We start from the raw sequence: 20,800 nt of genomic DNA, 5'->3' as shown, positions 1-20,800 counted from the left end.
TCCCATTTTTCCCCATTTTTCCCCATTTTCTCCCATTTTTTCTCATATTTTCCCATTTCCCCCATTTATTTTCATTTTTTCACGGCTTTTCCATTTTTTCCTCTTTTTTCCTATTTTTTCCCCATTTGTTCCCCATTTTCTCCCATTTTTTTCTCATATTTCCCCATTTTCCCCCCCTTTTTCCCCATTTTCTCCCATTTTTTCCCATTTTCCCCCCATTCATTCACATTCTTTTTCATGTTTTTTTCAATTTTTCCTGGTTTTTAACCCCATTTTTTCCCCATTTTCTCCCTTTTTTTCCTCATTTTTTCCCATTTCCCCCCATTTTTTCCCATTTCCCCCCCATTTATTCACATTTTTTTCATGTTTTTTTCAATTTTCTCCCATTTTCCCCCATTTTCCCCCATTCCCCCCCTTGCTGGGATTTGAGCCCCTCTGTGATTTTCACAGCCGGCTCCCAGACTGGCCCAAAGGTCAGCGATGACGCGGGGACGAAACCGGAGACGCCAAATCCGGGATTCAATTATCCCTTTTTTATCCTGCTTGCTTTGTTTAATTTATTGCCTTTTCCCCCATTTCCCCCCCATTTATTCTCATTTTTTCCCTTTTTTTCCCCCATTTTTCCCCTGGTTATTTCCCCATTTATTCCCATTTATTCCGGATTTTCCCCCCATTTTTTCCCTGTTTGTTTCCTTTTTTCCCCCCATTTATTCCCATTTTTCCCCACATTTTTCTCAGGGTATTTTCCCATTTATTCCTATTTTTTTCCTATTTATTCCCATTTTTCCTGGATATTTTCCCCCATTTTTCCCCATTTATTTGCATTTTTTTCCTATTTTCCCCCATTTTTTCCCTGGTTATGTTCCCATTTATTCCCATTTATTCCTGGATTTTTTTCCCTTTTTTCCCCATTTTTTCCTGGTTTATTTCCTTTTTTTCCCCCATTTATCCCCATTTTTCTCGGGGTATTTTCCCATTTATTCCTATTTTTTCCTATTTATTCCCATTTTTCTGGACATTTTTTTCCTTTTTCCCCCCATTTTTCCCCATTTATTTGCATTTTTTTCCTATTTTCCCCCATTTTTTCCCTGGTGATTTTCCCCTTTATTCCCATTTATTCAGGGTTTTCCCCCATTTATTCCCATTTTTGCCCCCATTTTTCTCGGGGAATTTTTCCCATTTATTCTCATTTTTCCCCAAATATTCCCATTTTCCCTGGATATTTTTCCCCATTTATTTGCATTTTTTCCCATTTTTTCCCATTTTTCCCATTTCCCCCACTTTTCCTTGCTTTCCTCCATTTTTTCCTGGTTTTTCCCAATTTATTTCCATTTTTCCCCATTTTCCCATTTCCATCCCAAAGGTCAGCGATGACGCGGGGACGAAACCGGAGACGCCAAATCCGGGATGAAATCATCCCTTTTTTATCCTGCTTTTTTCCTGTTTTTCCCATTTATTCCCTTTTTTCCCCCACATTTTTTTCCATTTTCCCCCCATTTATTCCCACTTTTTCCCCCATTTATTCCCAATTTTTTTCTTAATTTATTCCCATTTATTCCCAATATTTTTCTTAATTTATTCCCATTTATTCCCAATTTTTTTTTCCTAATTATTTTCATTTTTCCTGGATTTTTTCCCATTTTTCCCCATTTTTATTTCCATTTATTCCCATTTTCCCTGAGGTTTTTTCCCATTTTTCACCCATTTCTTCCCAATTTATTCCCCATTTTCCCCTCATTTTTCCCACAGTTTTTCCCCATTTTCCCCTCATTTTTCCCACAGTTTTTCCCCATTTTTCCCTGGATTTTCCTCCATTTATTCCCTCATTTATTCCCATTTTTTCCTCCATTTATTCCAATTTTTCCCCTTTTTTCCCCATTTTTCGCTGTTTTTCCCCTGTTTTTCTCCCAGGTTATTCCATTTACTCCCCATTTTTCCAGTTTCTTTCCCATTTACCCTCATATTTCCCCCATTTATTCCCATTTTTCCTGGATTTTTTCCTGGATTTTTTCCCATTTTCCCCCATTTTTATTTCCATTTATTCCCATTTTCCCTGGGGTTTTTTTTCCCATTTTTCACCCATTTCTTCCCAATTTATTCCCCATTTCCCCCTCATTTTCCCCTGGTTTTTGCCCCATTTATTCCCCCATTTTCCCCTCTATTTCCCCCCATTAATTCCCATTTTTATTTCCATTTATTCCCATTTTCCCTGGGGTTTTTTCCCCATTTTTCACCCATTTCTTCCCAATTTATTCACCAATTTATTCACCAATTTATTCCCCATTTCCCCCTTATTTTTCCCACAGTTTTCCCCCATTTATTCCCCATTTTTCCCTGTTTTTTGCCCCATTTATTCCCCCATTTATTCCCCCATTTTCCCCTCTATTTCCCCCATTTATTCCCATTTTTATTTCCATTTATTCCAATTTTCCCACCGTTTTTTCCCATTTTCCCCGGTTTTTACCCCATTTATTCCCCTTTACTCCATTTTTCTCTCCATTTGTTCCCATTTATTCTCTTTTTTTCCCATTTTCCCCTTTTTTTCCTGTTTTTTTCCCATTTTCCCATTTCCATCCCAAAGGTCAGCGATGACGCGGGGACGAAATCGGAGACGCCAAATCCGGGATTCAATTATCCCTTTTTTATCCTGCTTTTTTCCTGTTTTTTCCCATTTATTCCCTTTTTTCCCTCTCTTTTTTTCCAATTTTCCCCCCATTTATATTCCCTTTTTTCCCCCATTTATTCCCAATTTTTTTCTTAATTTATTCCCATTTATTCCCAATTTTTTTCCTAATTATTTTCATTTTTCCTGGATTTTTTCCCATTTTTCCCCATTTATATTTCCATTCATTCCCATTTTCCCTGGGTTTTTTTTTCCCATTTTCACCCATTTCTTCCCAATTTATTCCCCATTTATTCCCCATTTTTCTCCCATTTATTTCCCTTTTTTTCCCATTTATTCCCATTTTTCTCCCATTTATTTCCCTTTTTTCCCCATTTTTTCCCATTTTTCTCCCATTTATTTCCCTTTTTTCCCCATTTATTCCCATTTTTCTCCCATTTATTTCCCTTTTTTCCCCATTTTTTCCCATTTTCCTTGCTTTTCCCCCATTATTCCCCCTCTGTTATTCCCCCCCTTTTATTCCCTTTCTCCCTTCCCTGTTAATCCCTTTTTTATCTCCTTTTTATCTCTTTTTTTCCTCTTTTTTTGTCCTTTTTTTGTCCCTTTTCTCACCCTTTAGTCTCTATTTTTACTCCTTTTTTTTTGTCTTTTTTCCCCTGTTTTCCCCCCATTTTTCCTGCTTTTCTTCCCCCATTTCCCCCTGATTTTTCCTCTATTTTCTCCCATTTTTCCCATTTTTCTCTTTTCCCCCCATTTTTCTTGGCTATTTTTCTCACTTCCCCCATTTTTTCCATTTCTCCCAGTTTTCCCATTTCTTCCATTTTTCTCAGGTTTTTTCCAATTTATTCCCATTTTCCCCTTATTTTTCCCATTTCTCCCCCTTTTTTCATGTTTTTTTTTCTTGATTTTCTCCCATTTTTCCCCATTTATTCCAATTTTCCCCTCATTTTCCCCATTTTTCTCCCCATTTCCCCCCTTTTTCCTATTTTCCTTGGTTTTCCCCCCATTTTTCCCAATTTTCCCTCATTTTATCACATTTCCCCCATTTTTTCCCCTAGTTTTTCTTGGTTTTTCTCCCATTTTCCCCCTGGTTTTTTGCCCATTTTCCTCGGGTTTTTTCCCCATTTTCACCCCCTTTTCCCCCCATTTATTTCCCAATTTTTCCTCATTTTTCCTGCTTTTTTTCCCCATATATTCCCATTCTTCCCATTTTTTCCCTGTTTTCCCCCATTTTTTCATGGTTTTCTTCCATTTTTCCCAGTTTTTCTTCACCGACTCCCATTTTTCCCTATTTTTTTTACATTTTCCCCCATTTTCATTGCTTTTTCCCCCATTTTTTCCTGATTTCCCCCACATTCCTCTGCTTTTTTCCCATTCTTTTCCTGGGATTTTCCATTTTTCTTCTTTTCTTCCCATTTTCCCTGGGTTTTTTTCCATTTATTCCCATTTCCCCCCATTTCTACCCTGTTTTTTCCCATTTTTTCTCATTTTTCCCCATTTTTCCCATTTATTTCCCTTTTTTTCCTACCCCCCCCCCATTTTCTCTTGGATTTTTCCCATTTTCCCCCCTTTTTCTTGCTTTTTGCCCCATTTCCTCCCCGGAATATTTTTCCCCCTTTATCCCCCCCTGAGCCCTCGGGTTTTCCCCATTTTTCCCAATTTTCCCTCATTTTATCACATTTTCCCCATTTTTTCTCCTAGTTTTTCTTGGTTTTTCTCCCATTTTTCCCCTGTTTTTTTGCCCATTTTCCTCGGGTTTTTTCCCCATTTCCACCCCCTTTTCCCCCCATTTATTTCCCAATTTTTCCTCATTTTTTCTCCGTTTTTTCTTATTTTCTCCCGGGTTTTTCCCCCCTCGCCCTTTCTCCCACCCCATTTTTTCTCCTTTTTTCCTCTTTTTTCCTCCTTTCAATTCCCATTTTCCCTCCCGGCTCCTCCTCCTCCTCCCCCTTTTATTTTTTCCCTGCTTTTGCCCCATTTTCCCCCCTATTTTTTCTTGGTTTTTTCCAGTTTTTCCCCAGTTTTTCCCATTTTTTCCCCAATTTTCCCCATTTTTCTCAGTTTTCTCCCATATTTCCCTGCTTTTCCTCATTCCTCCCCCATTTTCCTGAGTTTTTTTTTTCTTTTTTTCCCCATTTTCCCCCAATTTTCTTTAGGTTTTTCCTCTTTTCCCCATTTTCCTCTGGTTTCTTCCCATTTTTTCCCATTTTCCTGTTTTTTCTTGGTGTTTTTCCATTTACTCCCATTTCTCCCCTATTTTTACCCTGCTTTTTCCCATTTTTCCCTATTTTTTCCCATTTATTTCCCTTTTTTCATTTCCCCCCCATTTTCTCCCATTTTTACCTGGATCTTTTCCCATTTTTTTCCTGTTTTTTTCTTGGTGTTTTTCCATTTATTCCCATTTTTTCCCATTTTCCCTCATTTCTCTTGATTTTTTCCCCATTTTTCTTGTTTTTTCCCATTTCCCCCCTTTCTCCCCCCTCGCCCTTTCTCCCATCCCTGCTAATCCCAATTTTTTTTCTCTTTTTTCTCTTTTTTTCTCTTTTTTTTTCTCTTTTTTTTTCTCTTTTTTTCCTGGTTTTTCCCCATTTCCCCCTATTTTTCCCATTTATTTCCCTTTTTTTGAATTTTTCCCCGTTTTTTTCTTGTTTTTTCCCCTATTTTCTCCCCATTTTTCCCCCATTTTTCTTGGTTTTTCCCCCATTTTTCCCCCCTGGAATATTTCCCCCCCTCACGCTTTCTCCCATCCCTGCTAATCCCATTCTTCTCTCTTTTTTTGCTCTATTTTTTCTCTTTTATTTTCTCTTTTTTCCTCTATTTTTTCCTCTATTTTTTCCTCTATTTTTCTCCTTTTTTCTCTATTTTTTCTCTTTTTTTGTCTTTTTTCTTTTTTTCTCTTTTTTCTCTATTTTTCCTCTTTTTTTCTCCTTTTTTTTCTCTTTTTTCTCTTTTTTCTCTATTTTTTCTCTTTTTTCCTCTTTTTTCTCCATTTTTTTCTCTCTTTTTTCTCCATTTTTTTCTCTCTTTTTTCTCTATTTTTTCTCTTTTTTCCCTCTATTTTTTCTCTTTTTTCCTCCTTTTTTTCCTCTATTTTTTCTCTTTTTTCTCTATTTTTTCTCTATTTTTTCTCTATTTTTTCTCTTTTTCTCTCGTTTTTTCCTCTTTTTTCTCTTTTTTCCTCTTTTTTTTCTCTTTTTTCTCTCTATTTTTTCTTTTTTTTCTCCATTTTTTCTCTCTTTTTTCTCTATTTTTCCTCTTTTTTTCTCTTTTTTTCTCTTTTTTTCCTCTTTTTTCTCTTTTTTCTCTTTTTTCTCCATTTTTTTCTCCTTTTTTTCTCTATTTTTTCTCTTTTTTCCCTTTATTTTTTCTCCTTTTTTCTCTATTTTTTCTCCATTTTTTCTCTTTTTTTCTCTTTTTTTTCTCCATTTTTTCTCCTTTTTTCTCTATTTTTTCCTCTATTTTTTCTTTTTTTTCTCTTTTTTCGTCTTTTTTCCCCCTTTTTTCTCTATTTTTTCTCCATTTTTTCTCTTTTTTTTTCTCTTTTTTTCCTCCATTTCTTCTCCTTTTTTCTCTATTTTTTCTCTATTTTTTCTCTTTTTTTCTCTTTTTATTCTCTTTTTTCCCCTCTTTTTTTTCTCTATTTTTTCTCTATTTTTTCCTCCATTTTTTTCTCCTTTTTTTCTCTATTTTTTCTCTTTTTTCTCTTTTTTTTCTTTTATTTCTCTTTTTTCTCTTTTTTTTCTTTTTTTCTCTTTTTTCTCTTTTTTTCTCCATTTTTTCTCCATTTTTTCTCTTTTTTTTATCTTTTTTCTCTATTTTTTCTCTATTTTGTTCTCTTTTTTTCTCCATTTTTTTCTCCTTTTTTCTCTATTTTTTCTCTTTTTTTCTCTTTTTTCCTCTTTTTTTTTTCCCTCTTTTTTCCTCCTCTATTTTTTTCTCTTTTTCTCTCCTTTTTTTTCTTTTTTTTTTTCTCTTTTTTTCCTCTTTTTTTTTTCTCTTTTTTTCCTCTTTTTCCCTCTTTCCCCCTCTTTTCCCGTCCCTTCCCCCGCATTTGGCGCTCCTCCTCCCGCGGCTCTCCCGGGATAAAAGCTGCGGAGCCCGCGCAGCTCGGGCCGGGCACGGGACGGAGCCGCGGGGGGACCGCGCCAGGTAAAGCCCAAAAAACCTTCAAAAGCCCGAAAAAAAATCCCGAAAAAATCCCTAAAACCCGAAAAAAAAAAAAAAAAAAAAAACAAAAAAAAAAAAACCTAAAACCCGGAAAAAATCTTTTAAAAAATACAGGAAAAAAATCGCTTTAAAAATCCGAAAAATTAAAGGAAAAAAAGGGAAAAATCCTTTTAAAATCCTAAAATAATTTCAAAAAAAAAAATTTAAAAAGCCTAAAAATTAAAAAAAAAAAAAAACGGAAAAAATCCTTTTAAAAATCCTAAAAATAATTAAAAAAAGAAGGGAAAAAATGCCTTTAAAACATCGAAAAATTAAAAAAAAAATGAAAAAAAAGAAATCCTTAAATCCAGGAAAAAAATCCCTTTAAAAGTTCCCTAAAAGCCAAAAAAAAAAAAAGATAAAAATCCGGAGAAAAATCCCTTTAAAAATCCTAAAAAATTAAAGGAAAAAAAAAAAAGGGAAAATCCTTTAAAAATCTAAAAAATGTTTTAAAAAGATTTTAAAAATCCCTTTAAAAATCATAAAACTTAAAAAAAAAAGCCAGAAAAAATGCCTTAAAAAATCCTAAAAATTAAAAAAAAGGAAAAAAAAGCCCTTTAAAAATTCTAAAAAATAAAAAAGGGTAAAAAATCCCTTTAAAAATCATAAAAATAAAAAAAAAGAACAGAAAAATTGCCTTTAAGAAATCCTTAAAATAAATTAAAAAAAACAGAAAAAATGCCTTAAAAATCGAAAAATTAAAAAAAAATGAAAAAAAGAAATCCCTAAATCCAGGAAAAAAATCCCTTAAAAAAATTCCCTAAAACCCGAAAAAATAATGATAAAAATCCGGAAAATAATCCCTTTAAAAATCCTAAAAATTAAAGGAAAAAAAGGGGGAAAATCCTTTAAAAATTCTAAAAGAATTTTTTAAAAATAAAAAAAACTCCCTTTAAAAAATCCTAAAAATTAAAAAAAAAAAAAAAAACGGAAAAAATGCCTTAAAAAATCGAAAATTTTTAAAAAATGGAAAAAAAAAAAATCCCTAAATCCAGGAAAAAAAATGCCAAAAAAAATTCCCTAAAACCGGAAAAAAATAATGATAAAAATCCGGAAAATAATCCCTTTAAAAATCCTAAAAATTAAAGGAAAAAAAGGGGGAAAATCCTTTAAAAATCTAAAAGAATTTTTTTTAAATGAAAAAAAATCCCTTTAAAAATCCTAAAAATTTTTAAAAAGCGAAGAAATCCCTTTAAAAAATCCTAAAAATAAATTCAAAAAAACTGATAAAATGCCTTAAAAATCGAAAAAAATTTTAAAAAATGAAAAAAAAATCCCTAAATCCAGGAAAAAAAATGCCAAAAAAAATCCCAAAAACCGGAAAAAAAATAATGTTAAAAATCTGGGAAAAAATCCCTTTAAAAAGCCTAAAAATTAATTTTAAAAAACCTGAAAAAATGCCTTAAAAATCGAAAAAAATAAAAATAAAAAAAAAAATCCCTAAATCCAGGAAAAAAAAGAATGTTAAAAATCTGGAAAAAAATCCCTTTAAAAATCCTAAAAATTAAAGGGAAAAAAGGGGGAAAATCTTTAAAAATCTAAAAGAATTTTTTTAAAAAATGAAAAAAAATCCCTTTAAAAAATCCTAAAAATAAAAAAGAAAAAAAAGGGAAAAAAAATCCTTTAAAAAATCCGAAAAATTTTAAAAAAGGGGAAAAAATCCCTTTCAAAATCCTAAAAATTAAAAAAAAAAACCAGAAACAATCCTTTAAAAATCCTAAAAATTTTTAAAAAACTGAAAAATCCCTTTTAAAATCCTACAAAATAAAAAATCATTTCTTTTATCGAGATTTTTTGGGGTAATTTTGGAGGATTTTTTAAAGTATTTTTGGGGATTTTTTAGGATTTTTTTTTAGGATTTTTTTAGGACTTTTAAGGGATTTTTGTGTGATTTTGAGGGGATTTTTGGGCGGATTTTTTGGGATTTATTTGGGATTTTTTGGGGGGGGATTTTTTATTTTATTGGGATTTTTAGGAGGATTTGGGGGAGAATTTTGGTTCTTTTTTGGGGGATTTTTGAGGGATTTTTTGGGGGATTTCTTAGGATTTTTTCAGATTTCTTTGGGGATTTTTTCATTTAATTTTAGGGGTAATTTGGGGGGGATTTTATGTGATTTGGGGGATTTTTTAAAGTATTTTTGGGGCATTTTCAGGGGGATTTTTTAGGATTTTTTAAGGGGTTTTGGGATTTTTGTGGGATTTTTAATGGATTTTTCTGTGATTTTTGGGGGGATTTTTTGGGGGGAAATTTCTTGGGATTTATTTTGGGATTTTTTTATTTTGGGGTGGATTTTTTTCGATGTTATTGAAACTTTTGGGGGGATTTTTGGGGAATTTTTTGGGGAATTTTATGGGATTTTGGGGGTTTTTTTGGGATTTTTTCTTATTTTTGAGGGGGGATTTTTTTGGGATTTTTAAAGGATTTTTGGGGGGATTCTTTTAGGATTTTTTTAGCAATATTTTGCAATTTGGGGGGATTTTTAGGATTTTTTTGGGATTTTTGGGGGATTTTTTAAAGGAATTTTTGGGGGAGGTTTTTTTGGGGGGATTTTTTGGGATTTTTAAAGGATTTGGGGGGGGGATTCTTTTAGGATTTTTTAGCAATCTTTTGCAATTTTGGGGGATTTTTTAGGATTTTTTTTTTAATTTTGGGTGGATTTTTAAAAAAATTTTTGGGGGGAGGTTTTTTTGGGATTTTTAAAGGATTTTTTGAGGGGATTCTTTTAGGATTTTTAGCAATCTTTTGCAATTTGGGGGGAATTTTAGGATTTTTTTTTAATTTTTGGAGGATTTCTAAAAGGAATTTTTGGGGGAGGTTTTTTTATTTTTTGGGATTTTTTTGCAATTTGGGGGGATAAAACCGGGAATTTTTGTGCCGCAGTTTCGGGCCGCGATGGGGTCGGGAATTCTGGCGGCGCTTTTGGGGTTGATCCTCTGGAACCCCAGCGGAGCCTCGGGGCCCTGCTGGGAGAATTCCCAGTGCCGGCAGCTCGGGAACGACGCCGGCATCCTGGTAAGGGTTTGGGGTTTGGGTTTGGGATTTGGGGTTTGGGATTTTGGGATTGGGGTTTGGGGTTTGGGATTTGGGATTGAGATTGGGGATTGGGATTTAGGGTTGGAATTTGGGGGAATTCCCAGTGCCGGCAGCTCGGGAACGACGCCGGGATCCTGGTAAAGGGTTTGGGGTTTGGGTTTGGGGTTTTTGGGGTTTGGGGTTTTGGGATTGGGGATTGGGGATTTGGGGTTTGGGATTTGGGGATTGGGGGTTTGGGGTTTGGGAGAATTCCCAGTGCCGGGAGCTCGGGAACGACGCCGGGATCCTGGTAAAGGGTTGGGGTTTGGGTTTGGGATTTTTGGGGTTTGGGATTTTGGGATTGGGGATTGGGGATTTGGGGTTTGGGGTTTGGGATTTGGGGATTGGGGATTTGGGGTTTGGGAGAATTCCCAGTGCCGGGAGCTTGGGAACGACGCCGGGATCCTGGTAAAGGTTTGGGGTTTGGGGTTTGGGGGTTGGGATTTTTGGGGTTTGGGGTTTTGGGATTGGGGATTGGGGATTTGGGGTTTGGGATTTGGGGATTGGGGATTTGGGGTTTGGGAGAATTCCCAGTGCCGGCAGCTCGGGAACGACGCCGGGATCCTGGTAAAGGGTTGGGGTTTGGGGTTTGGGATTTTTGGGGTTTGGGGTTTTGGGATTTGGGATTGGGGATTGGGGATTTGGGGTTTGGGGTTTGGGATTTGGGGATTGGGGATTTGAGGTTTGGGAGAATTCCCAGTGCCGGGAGCTCGGGAACGACGCCGGCATCCTGGTAAAGGTTTGGGGTTGGGGTTTGGGATTTTTGGGGTTTGGAGTTTGGGATTTGGGGTTTTTGGGGATTGGAGATTTGGGGTTTGGGGTTTGGGGTTTTGGGGTTTGGGATTTTGGGGGTTTGGGATTGAGGTTTGGGAGAATTCCCAGTGCCGGGAGCTCGGGAACGACGCCGGCATCCTGGTAAAGGGTTTGGGGTTTGGGTTTGGGGTTTGGGGTTTGGGGTTTGGGATTTTGGGGGTTTGGGTTTGGGGTTTGGGATTTGGGGATTGGGGATTTGGGGTTTGGCGTTTGGGGTTTGGGATTTGGGGATTGGGGATTGAGGTTTGGGAGAATTCCCAGTGCCGGGAACTCGGGAACGACGCCGGGATCCTGGTAAAGGGTTTGGGGTTTGGGTTTGGGGTTTGGGGTTTGGGATTTGGGATTGGGGATTGGGGATTTGGGGATTTGGGGTTTGGGATTTGGGGATTGGGGATTTGGGGTTTGGGAGAATTCCCAGTGCCGGGAGCTTGGGAACGACGCCGGCATCCTGGTAAAGGTTTGGGGTTGGGGTTTGGGATTTTTGGGGTTTGGAGTTTGGGATTTGGGGTTTTTGGGGATTGGAGATTTGGGATTTGGGGTTTGGGGTTTGGGGTTTTGGGGTTTGGGATTTTGGGGGTTTGGGATTGAGGTTTGGGAGAATTCCCAGTGCCGGGAACTCGGGAACGACGCCGGGATCGTGGTAAAGGTTTGGGGTTTGGGTTTGGGATTTTTGGGGATTGGGGTTTGGGATTTTGGGGGTTTGGGATTTGGGGATTTGGGATTTGGGGTTTGGAGATTTGGGGTTTGGGGTTTGGGATTTTGGGGGTTTGGGATTGAGGTTTGGGAGAATTCCCAGTGCCGGCAGCTCAGGAACGACGCCGGCATCCTGGTAAAGGTTTGGGGTTTGGGTTTGGGGTTTGGGAGAATTCCCAGTGCCGGGAGCTCGGCAGCAAAGCCGGAATCCTGGTAAAGGTTTGGGATTTGTGCTTTTGGGTTTGGGATTTGGGGTTTGGGATTTGGGGATTGGGATTTTGGGATTTGGGGTTTGGGGTTTTGGACTGGGGATTTGGGATGTTTGAGGTTTGGGATTTGGGAGAATTCCCAGTGCCGGGAGCTCGGGAACGATGCCGGGATCCTGGTAAAGGTTTGGGGTTTGGGGTTTGGGATTTGGGGTTTGGGATTTTTGGGGATTGAGGTTTGGGATTTTTGGGGATTGGAGATTTGGGATTTGGGATTTGGGATTTGGGGTTTGGAGTTTGGGATTTGGGATTTGTGGGTTTGGGATTTATGGAATTTGGGGTTTGGGATTTCAGGATTGGGGGTTTGGGATTTGGGGAATTTAGGATTTTGGGATTTGGGGGAATCATAAATGGGGGAGGAGGGGTGGGAAAGGGAATTTTCCCAGGGATTTTTTAGGATTAAATGCCAAAAAATGGGGGAATTTGGGAATTTTCCCAGAGATTCCTTGGGATCAAATCCTGAAAATCCCAAAAAATGGGAATTTTCCTGGAGATTCTTCGGGATAAAATTTCAAAGATCCCAAAGATCAAAAAAAAAAAGTCCCAAATTTAGGAATTCCCCAATTCCAGAGGGTCCACAATTCCAAGTTCTTCCAAAATTTTCCATTTCCAGAGGATCCCAAGCCCCTCATTCCAAACTCTGGAATCACAAAAAGTGGGAATTTCATCCCAGAATTCCCAAATTTGGGAATTCCCAAACCCTTCCCCACATGGGGTTCTCCCAAAATTTTTGTTTTTCCAGGGAATTCCCAAATTTGGGAATTCCCAAATTCCAGAGGGTCCAGAAGTCCAAAATCTCCCAAAATTTTCTGCTTCCAGAGGGTCCCAAATCCTCCATTCCCAAACTCTTCCAAACATCATGAAAAGTGGGAATTCCATCCCGGAATTTCCATTCCATGCATTTTCCCAAGTTTGGGAATCCCCAAATTCCAGAGGGTCCAGATTTCCAAATATTCCACTTCCAGAGGGTCCCAAATCCCCCATTCCCAAATGATTCCAAACTCTGGTATCATAAAAAAAAGTGGGAATTCAATGCCAGAATTCCAAAATTTGGGAATTTTGTCATGCCGGGCACAGATTTCCTTGGAATCTCCCCTTTTTCCTGGAATTCCTGGACTCACCAGAATTCCCGTTCCTTGCGTTTTTCCAGGAAATCTCCAAATTTGGGAATTCCCAAATTCCAGAGGGTCCAGAATTCCAAATTCCCCATTCCCAAATTATTCCGAACATCAGGAAAAGTGGGAATTCCACCCCAGAATTCCCAAATTTGGGAATTCCCAAATCCATCCCCACGTGGGATCCTCCCAAAACTTTTTGGTTTTCCAGGGAATTCCCAAATTTGGGAATTCCCAAATTCCAGAGGGTCCCGAATTCCAAATTTTCTGTTTCCAGATGGTCCCAAATCCCCCATTCCCAAATTGTCCCGAACTCCAGGGTCACGAAAAAGTGGGAATTCCACCCCCGAATTCCAAAACTTGGGAATTCTCTCCCTCCCAGGCCTGCGCCGGGTCGTGCCGGCCCCAGATTTCCCTGGAATCTCCCCTTTTTCCCGGGAATTCACAGAATTCCCATTCCTTGCATTTTTCCAGGAAATCTCCAAATTTGGGAATTCCCAAATTCCAGAGGGTCCAGAACTCCAAATTCCCCATTCCCAAATTATTCCGAACATCAGGAAAAGTGGGAATTCCATCCCAGAATTCCCAAATTTCGGAATTCCCAAATCTCTCCCCACATGGGATCCTCCCAAAAATTTTTGGTTTTCCAGGGAATTCCCAAATTTGGGAATTCCCAAATTCCAGAGGGTCCCGAATTCCAAATTTTCTGTTTCCAGATGGTCCCAAATCCCCCATTCCCAAATTGTCATGAACTCCACGGTCACGAAAAAGTGGGAATTCCACCCCGCAATTCCAAAACTTGGGAATTCTGTCCCTCCCAGGCCTGCGCCGGGTCGTGCCGGGCGCAGCTTTCCCTGGAATCTCCCCTTTTTCCCGGGAACGGGCAGTTCCAGCCGCTCTCGGAGAGCCTGCGGCGCTACGTCATGAGCCACTTCCGCTGGAACCAGTTCGGCCGCCGCAACAGCAGCGAGCCCGGCAAGCGGGGCCAGGAAGACGAGGAGGAGGAGGAGAAATCTGGGAATGAGCCCGGAATTCCCGGCTTTTCCCGGCGCTCCGGGGAGCCGGGGAAGGATGGGAAGCGCTCGTATTCCATGGAGCACTTCCGGTGGGGAAAACCGGTGGGGCGCAAGAGGAGGCCGGTCAAGGTTTACCCCAACGGGGCCGAGGAGGAGTCGGAGGAGAATTCCCGGCTGGAATTCCGGCGGGAAGAGCCCTCGGGAGGCGAGGAGGAGGAGGAAGAATTCCCGGGGTTCCCGTGGAATTCCCGGAAGGAGAAGCGCTACGGGGGATTCATGAGCCCGGAGCGGATCCGGACGCCGCTGGTGACGCTCTTCAAGAACGCCATTGGGAAGAGCTTCTCCAAGGATGCGCAGTGATGGGGAAATCCCGGAAAAATCCCGGAAAAATCCTGGAAAAATCCCGGAAAAATCCGGGAAAATCCCACGGGATCCGCGGCCCCTGTAGTGTCCCCTTAGCGCGCAATCCGTCCTCGTTGAAAGAAAATCCCGGGATTCTGGGTGGGAATTCCCAGGTTGGGCACTCTTGGGATGGATCCCGGTTGGGAATTCTTGGGATGGCGGGGCGGTGTAAAATATTGTAAAGGAGGGAATGGGAAATTCCCGAAGAAATAATAAAAAAAAAAATCTGGATGGAAAATTCCAGAGAATTGAAAAAAATCTGGATGGAAAATTCCGGAAGAATTGACAAAAATCTGCATGAGAGCGTTGGGAGATGGCAGCGAAAAAAAATGGGAATTGGGAATGGGAATGGACGGGAAAGGTGTTGGGGGTGGGAATTTTGGAATGAGGGAATGCATTGGAAGCCGATCCAAACTCCAGGAATGCCCCCGGGTCCCCAGATTCCATGGGCACCATTTCCAGTGCCACCGATTCCGATCGCAATCCCGATTCTGATGCCAGTTCTCATTCCAATTCCGATTCAGATTCCAATCCTGATCCCAATCTTGATCCCGATTCCCATCCCGATCACAATTCCCATCCCAATTCCAATCCCCATCCCGATCCTGATCCCGATTACGATTCCGCTTCTTCTTCTGATCCCGATCCCCATCCCAATTCCGATCCCGATCCAAATCCTCACCCTGATTCTGATCCTGATCGCAATCCCTATCCCAATCCTGATTCCAATCCCGATTCCAATCCTGATCCTAATCCCAATCCCGATCCCCATTCCAATCCCGTTCCCGTTCTTGCTGCCAAATCCAATCCCGATCCTGATCCCGATTCCCATCCCGATTCCCATCCCCATCCCGATTCTGATCCTGATCCTAATTCTGATCCCGATTCCAGTCCTGATTCCGATTCTGATTCTGATCCCAATCCCAATCCTCATACCCATCCTGATTCGGATCCCGATCCTGATTCCAATTCCGATTCCGATCCCAATCCCGATCCTGATTACAATTCCACTTCTGCTTCCAATCTCGATCCCCATCCCGATCCTGATCCTGATCCTGATTCTAATCTCTATCCCAATTCCCATCCTGATTCTGAGATTCTGATCCCGATCCCAATCCTCATCCCCATCCCAATTCGGATCCCAATTCCAATCCCAATCCCAATTCTGATCCCAATCCTGATCCTGATCCCAATTCTGATCCTGATCCCGATCACAATTCTGATCCCAATCCTGATCCTGATTCTGATCCTGATTCTGATCCCGATCCTGATCTCGACTCCAATCCCGATCCTAATCCTGATTGTGATGCTGATTCCAATCCTGTTCCTGTTCCCATTTTTTTTCCCAATTCCAGTCCTGATTCTGATCCTGCTTCTGCTTCCAATCTCAATCCCAATCCCTATTCCCATCTCCATCCCAGTCCAAATCCTGATCCCAATTCTGATCATGATCCAATCCTGATCCTCATCCCGATTCCAATCCCTATCTCAATCCCCACCCTGATCGCGATCCCAATCCTGATTCCAATCATGATCCCCATCCTGATCCCGATCCTGATCCCAATCCTAATCTCGATCCTGATCCCAATTCTGATTCTGATCACGATCCTGATCCCGATTCCAATCCCAATCTGTATCTCGATCCCGATCCCAATTCTGATCTTGATCCCATTTCCGATCCCAATCCCGATCCCGATTCCAATCCCGGCTGCGGGGCACAAATAAAAACCCATCGCTTCTCCGATAAAATTTATGGATCTGGAATACACAACTCCCGTCCGTCCCCAAATCCAAGCCGGACCCGAGCTCTCGAATTCGGGAGGAATTTTCAGAAAAATCCCGGATTTGCTCCCGCTCCCGGCACGCGGAAGAGACGCGGAGTCTTCCCAACCATCCCTGAGTTTGGATCTCCTGGAATTGCCGCCACCGCTCCAAGTCCGGAATTCCCGCGGCGGGAAAACCCCGGGAAGAACCCGGATCCGCCTCTCCCTCTTTTCCACACGGAATAAAAACCCCCACCCCAAAAAAACCCCAAAAAACCTCCGGGAAGGGGCCGTGCCGAGGGGGTCGGGTTCCGGATCCCGGCGCAGATTCCCGAAGAATCCTCAGGAATTCTCCATCACCTGGTGGGGCAGGGGGACGGCGGTGGATCCGGGGAAGGATCCCGGTTTTTCCCGGCCCTTCAGGAAAAACGTCAGGAGCTCCCCTTTGCCCTTGACGTAGACGGCGCCGCGGCGGACGAAGCGGAACCCGTATTCCTTCAGGATCTGCTGCGTCTCCTCCACCACCTGCCGGGGGGAAAAAAACGGGAATCTGGGAATGTTCCCCTGGAAAAGGGGAGGTGGGAAAAGCAAGAGGTTCTGGATGTGGAGGGGGAAATTCCCGAGGAAGGAGCAGAAATTCCTGGGAGGGTGGGGAAGGGTGGGGTGGAATTCCCTGAGGATCGCTGGGAGTGTCCAAGGAAAGGCTGGAAAATCCCAGGATGGTGAGATTGGATTGGGATGGGATTGAAGGTCCATGGAGCCCATCCAAAGAATTCTGGGATTATGGGATCGAGGACACTCAGGATCCATCCCGAGGGATTTTTATGGGATTTGGGGATGGAAAAGGGAAGGGAGACGCTTCCTGGAGTCCCAAATTCCCAAGGAAGCCCCAGTGTGATCCCACCTGGATATTCCCAGTTATCCCCACTGCGACCCCACCCGGCTGTTCCCCGTGATCCCACCTGGATGTTCCCAAGATTCCCTGCGCGGTCCCACCTGGATATTCCCAAGATTCCCAGTGTGATCCCACCTGGATGTTCCCCGTGATCCCACCTGGATGTTCCCCATCCCAACGGAATGTTCCCACTCTTATTCCCGGTGAGGTCCCACCTGGACGTTCCCAAGATTCCTGGTGTCACCCCACCTGGATGTTCCCCATCCCACCCAGATACTCCCAAGATTCCTGGTCTGATCCCACCTGGATATTCCCAGCATTCCCTGGGTGATCCCACCCTGATATTCCCAGTTATTCCCACTGTGACCCCACTCAGATGTCCCCCATCCCACCCACACATTCCCAAGATTCCCAGTGTGATCCCACCTGGATGTTCCCCATCCCACCCTGATATTCCCAAGCTCATTCCTGGCGAGGTCCCACCCGGATGTTCCCAAGATTCCTGGTGTGATCCCACCTGGATGTTCCCAGCATTCCCAGGGTGACCCCACATGGATATTCCCAATTATTCCCACTGTGACCCCACCCGGATGTTCCCCGTGACCCCACCTGGACATTCCCAAGACTCCTGGTGTGATCCCACCTGGATGTTCCCCATGACCCCACCCGGCTGTTCCCTGTGATCCCACCTGGATGTTCCCAAGATTCCCTGCGCGGTCCCACCTGGATATTCCCAATTTTCCCCGCTGTGACCCCACCCAGATGTTCCCCGTGATCCCACCTGGATGTTCCCAAGATTCCTGGGGTGATTCCCAATTGGATATTCCCCATCCCACCCAGATATTCCCAATATTGCCAAGGTGATCCCACCTGGATGTTCCCCATCCCACCTGGATATTCCCAAGATTCCTGCGTGACCCCACCTGGATATTCCAAACATTCCGTGGGTGACCCCACCTGGATATTCCCCAGATTCCCAATGTGATCCCACCTGGATGCTCCCCATCCCATGTGGATGTTCCCAAGATTCCCTGTGTGGTCCCACCTGGATATTCCCAAGACTCCCAGTGTGATCCCACCTGGATGTTCCCAATCCCACCCTGATATTCCCAAGCTCATTCCTGACGAGGTCCCACCCGGATGTTCCCAAGATTCCTGGTCTGATCCCACCTGGATGTTCCCAGCATTCCCAGGGTGACCCCACCCGGATATTCCCAATTATCCCCACTGCGACCCCACCCAGTGAGGTCCCACTTGGACATTCCCAAGATTCCCTGCGCGGTCCCACCTGGATATTCCAAATTTTCCCCACTGCGACCCCACCCGGATGTTCCCCGTGACTCCACCTGGATGTTCCCAAGATTCCCTGCGCGTTCCCACCTGGATGTTCCCCATGACCCCACCCGGATGTTCCCGGTGAGGTCCCACCCGGATGTTCCCAATTTTCCCTGCGCGTTCCCACCTGGATGTTCCCCATGACCCCACCCGGATGTTCCCGGTGAGGTCCCACCCGGACGTTCCCAATTTTCCCTGCGCGTTCCCACCTGGATGTTGCCCATGACTCCGGTGGACTCCATCCTGCTGGCCACGTTGACCGTGTTGCCCCAGATGTCGTAGTGGGGCTTGCGCGCCCCGATGACCCCGGCCAGCACCGCCCCCTTGTTCATCCCTGCCCGGAGGGACGGGGATCACGCCCGGAACCTTCCGGAATTCCCGGGATTCCCCGGCGTTCCCTCCCGGACTTGCCTATGCGCAGCATGAAGTTGTTGAAGGACTGGTAGTTGATGTTCATCAGCGTCACCTTCATGGCCAGCGCGAAGTCGGCCAGGTCGGCCAGGTGCTGCCAGCGCTCCTTCTCCGGGCGCGGGTCCTTCTGCGCGGAAATCCCGGGAATCGGCCGCCGGAGTTGGGGGACGGGGCAGCGGGATGGGAGGCGGGAGGTGGGGATGGAGGTGGGACGTGGGGATGGAGGTGGGACGTGGGTCCTTCTGCGCGGAAATCCCGGGAATCGGCCGCCAGAGTTGGGGGACGGGACAGCGGGATGGGAGGCGGGAGGTGGGGATGGAGGTGGGACGTGGGGATGGGACATTGGGATGGGACGGGGATGGGACATGGAGATTGGACATGGAGATGATGGGACATTGGAGACGGGAAATGGATCTGGGGACATTGGGATGGGATGGAGATGATGGGACACAGAGATGGGACATGGAGATGATGGGAAATAGGGATGTTGGGATGGGACATGGAGATGATGGGACACAGAGATGGGACATGGATCTGGGAACATCGGGATGGGATGGGGATGATGGGACACGGAGATGGGACACGGAGATGGGACATGGAGATGGGAGATGGGGATGGGACATGGAGATGGGACATGGAGATGATGGGACATGGAGACGGGAAATGGATCTGGAGACATTGGGATGGCATGGGATGGATGGGGATGATGGGACATGGAGATGATGGGACATTGGAATGGGACATGGGGATGGGACAGGGATGGGACATGGGGATGATGGGGTATTGGGATGTTGGGATGGGACATGGAGATGGGAGATGGGGATGGGACATGGAGATTGCACATGGAGATTGGACATGGAGATTGGACATGGAGATGATGGGACATTGGGATGTTGGGATGGGACATGGAGATGGGAGATGGGGATGGGACATGGATATTGGACATGGAGATGATGGGACACAGAGATGGGACACGGAAATAGGACTTGGAAATAGGACATGGAGATGGGATATGGGGATGGGACATTGAGATGATGGGACACAGAGATGAGATATGGAGATGGGACATGGGGATGGGACACAGAAATGGGACATGGAGATGATGGGACATGGAGATGGGGATGGCACATGGAAATGGGACATTGGGACGGGACAGGGATATGGGACATATGTGGAGATGGGAGATGGGAGATAGAAGATAGGAGATGGGAATGGAACCTGGAGATAGGGCATGGTGATGGGACATGGAGATGGGGCATGGAGATGGAACAGGGAGATGGGACATTGGGATGGGACATTGGGATGGGACAGGGAGATGGGACATACATGGAGATGGAAGATGGGACAGGAATGGGACAGGGAGATGGGACATACGTGGAGATGGAAGATGGGACAGGGATGGGACACAGAGATGGGACACTGAGATGGGAGACAAGGACGGGGACAAGGAGGAAGGGACCAATCCCAAGGTCCCCAGGGGTGTCCCAAGGCCGGATCCCGGCCTGACCTTGGCTCCAAATCCGTTGGCGCCGGCGTCGGGCGTCACTCCGGAGGCGGCCATGTAGGTGCTGCCGATGGTCTTGATCTTGGTGATGCAGCGGAACTGGGGCTCGTCCAGGAGCTGGGCACCGGAACAGAAACCGGGATTGCCGCGGGTCCCGGCCGGAGTGTGGGGGGAAGGTCCGGGTGGATCCCAGGGATCCCACCTGGATGTTCCCCATCCCACCTGGATGCTCCCGTGATTCCCTGTGTGATCCCATCTGGATGTTCCCATGATTCCCAGTGTGATCCCACCTGGACATTCCCCACAATTCCCAGTCTGACACCACCTGGACATTCCCTGCGATTCAGGCTGGGATCGCACCTGGATATTCCCCACAAATCCCAGTGTGATCCCACCTGGACATTCCCACAATTCCCACCATGACCCCACCTGGACATCCCCACAATTCCCACCGTGACCCCACCGGGACATTCCCACAATTCCCAGTGTGACCCCACCTGGACATTTCCCACCATGATCCCACCTGGACATTCATTCCCCATGATTCCTGGCTGGACATTCCCCACAATTCCCACCGTGACCCCACCTGGGCACTCCCCACCATTCCCACCATGATCCCAAGTGGACATTCCCCACAATTCCCAGTGTGATCCCACCTGGACATTCCCCACAATTCCCACCATGA

At 44.0% G+C, this 20,800-nt stretch overlaps 3 protein-coding genes across 13 annotated transcripts in view; 1 reads left to right on the top strand and 2 right to left on the bottom strand.

Moving 5' to 3' along the window:
• EFR3B (EFR3 homolog B) overlaps positions 1-20,800 on the bottom strand; it is a 316,353-nt gene that overhangs the window by 162,651 nt on the left and 132,902 nt on the right. The window lies entirely within an intron of this gene.
• Positions 6,617-14,437, top strand: POMC (proopiomelanocortin). The gene is made up of 3 exons (XM_064415799.1): positions 6,617-6,772; positions 9,711-9,842; positions 13,611-14,437. The coding sequence occupies exons 2-3, from the start codon at positions 9,723-9,725 to the stop codon at positions 14,163-14,165; spliced, it is 675 nt and encodes a 224-aa protein (XP_064271869.1). The 5' UTR covers positions 6,617-6,772; positions 9,711-9,722; the 3' UTR covers positions 14,166-14,437.
• ADCY3 (adenylate cyclase 3) overlaps positions 15,944-20,800 on the bottom strand; it is a 42,551-nt gene continuing 37,694 nt past the window's right edge. For 3 of the 5 annotated variants that reach the window (XM_064411499.1, XM_064411497.1, XM_064411500.1), the window contains exons 17-20: positions 20,119-20,232; positions 18,612-18,738; positions 18,410-18,534; positions 15,944-16,495 (exon numbers count right to left, since the gene is read on the bottom strand). In XM_064411499.1, the coding sequence (XP_064267569.1) occupies positions 16,313-16,495; positions 18,410-18,534; positions 18,612-18,738; positions 20,119-20,232 (549 nt within the window). In that variant the 3' untranslated portion in view covers positions 15,944-16,312. Of the gene's footprint in view, positions 16,496-17,415; positions 17,945-18,350; positions 18,535-18,611; positions 18,739-20,118; positions 20,233-20,800 lie in introns of those variants that run through there. The other 2 variants (XM_064411498.1, XM_064411496.1) reach the window with 2 other exon arrangements.

The sequence above is a fragment of the Passer domesticus genome, chromosome 3 (genome assembly GCF_036417665.1).
Source record: "Passer domesticus isolate bPasDom1 chromosome 3, bPasDom1.hap1, whole genome shotgun sequence".
Lineage (NCBI taxonomy): Eukaryota > Metazoa > Chordata > Aves > Passeriformes > Passeridae > Passer > Passer domesticus.
Note: the sequence above shows the minus strand (reverse complement) of the source record. Positions and strands in the feature narration are given on the sequence as shown.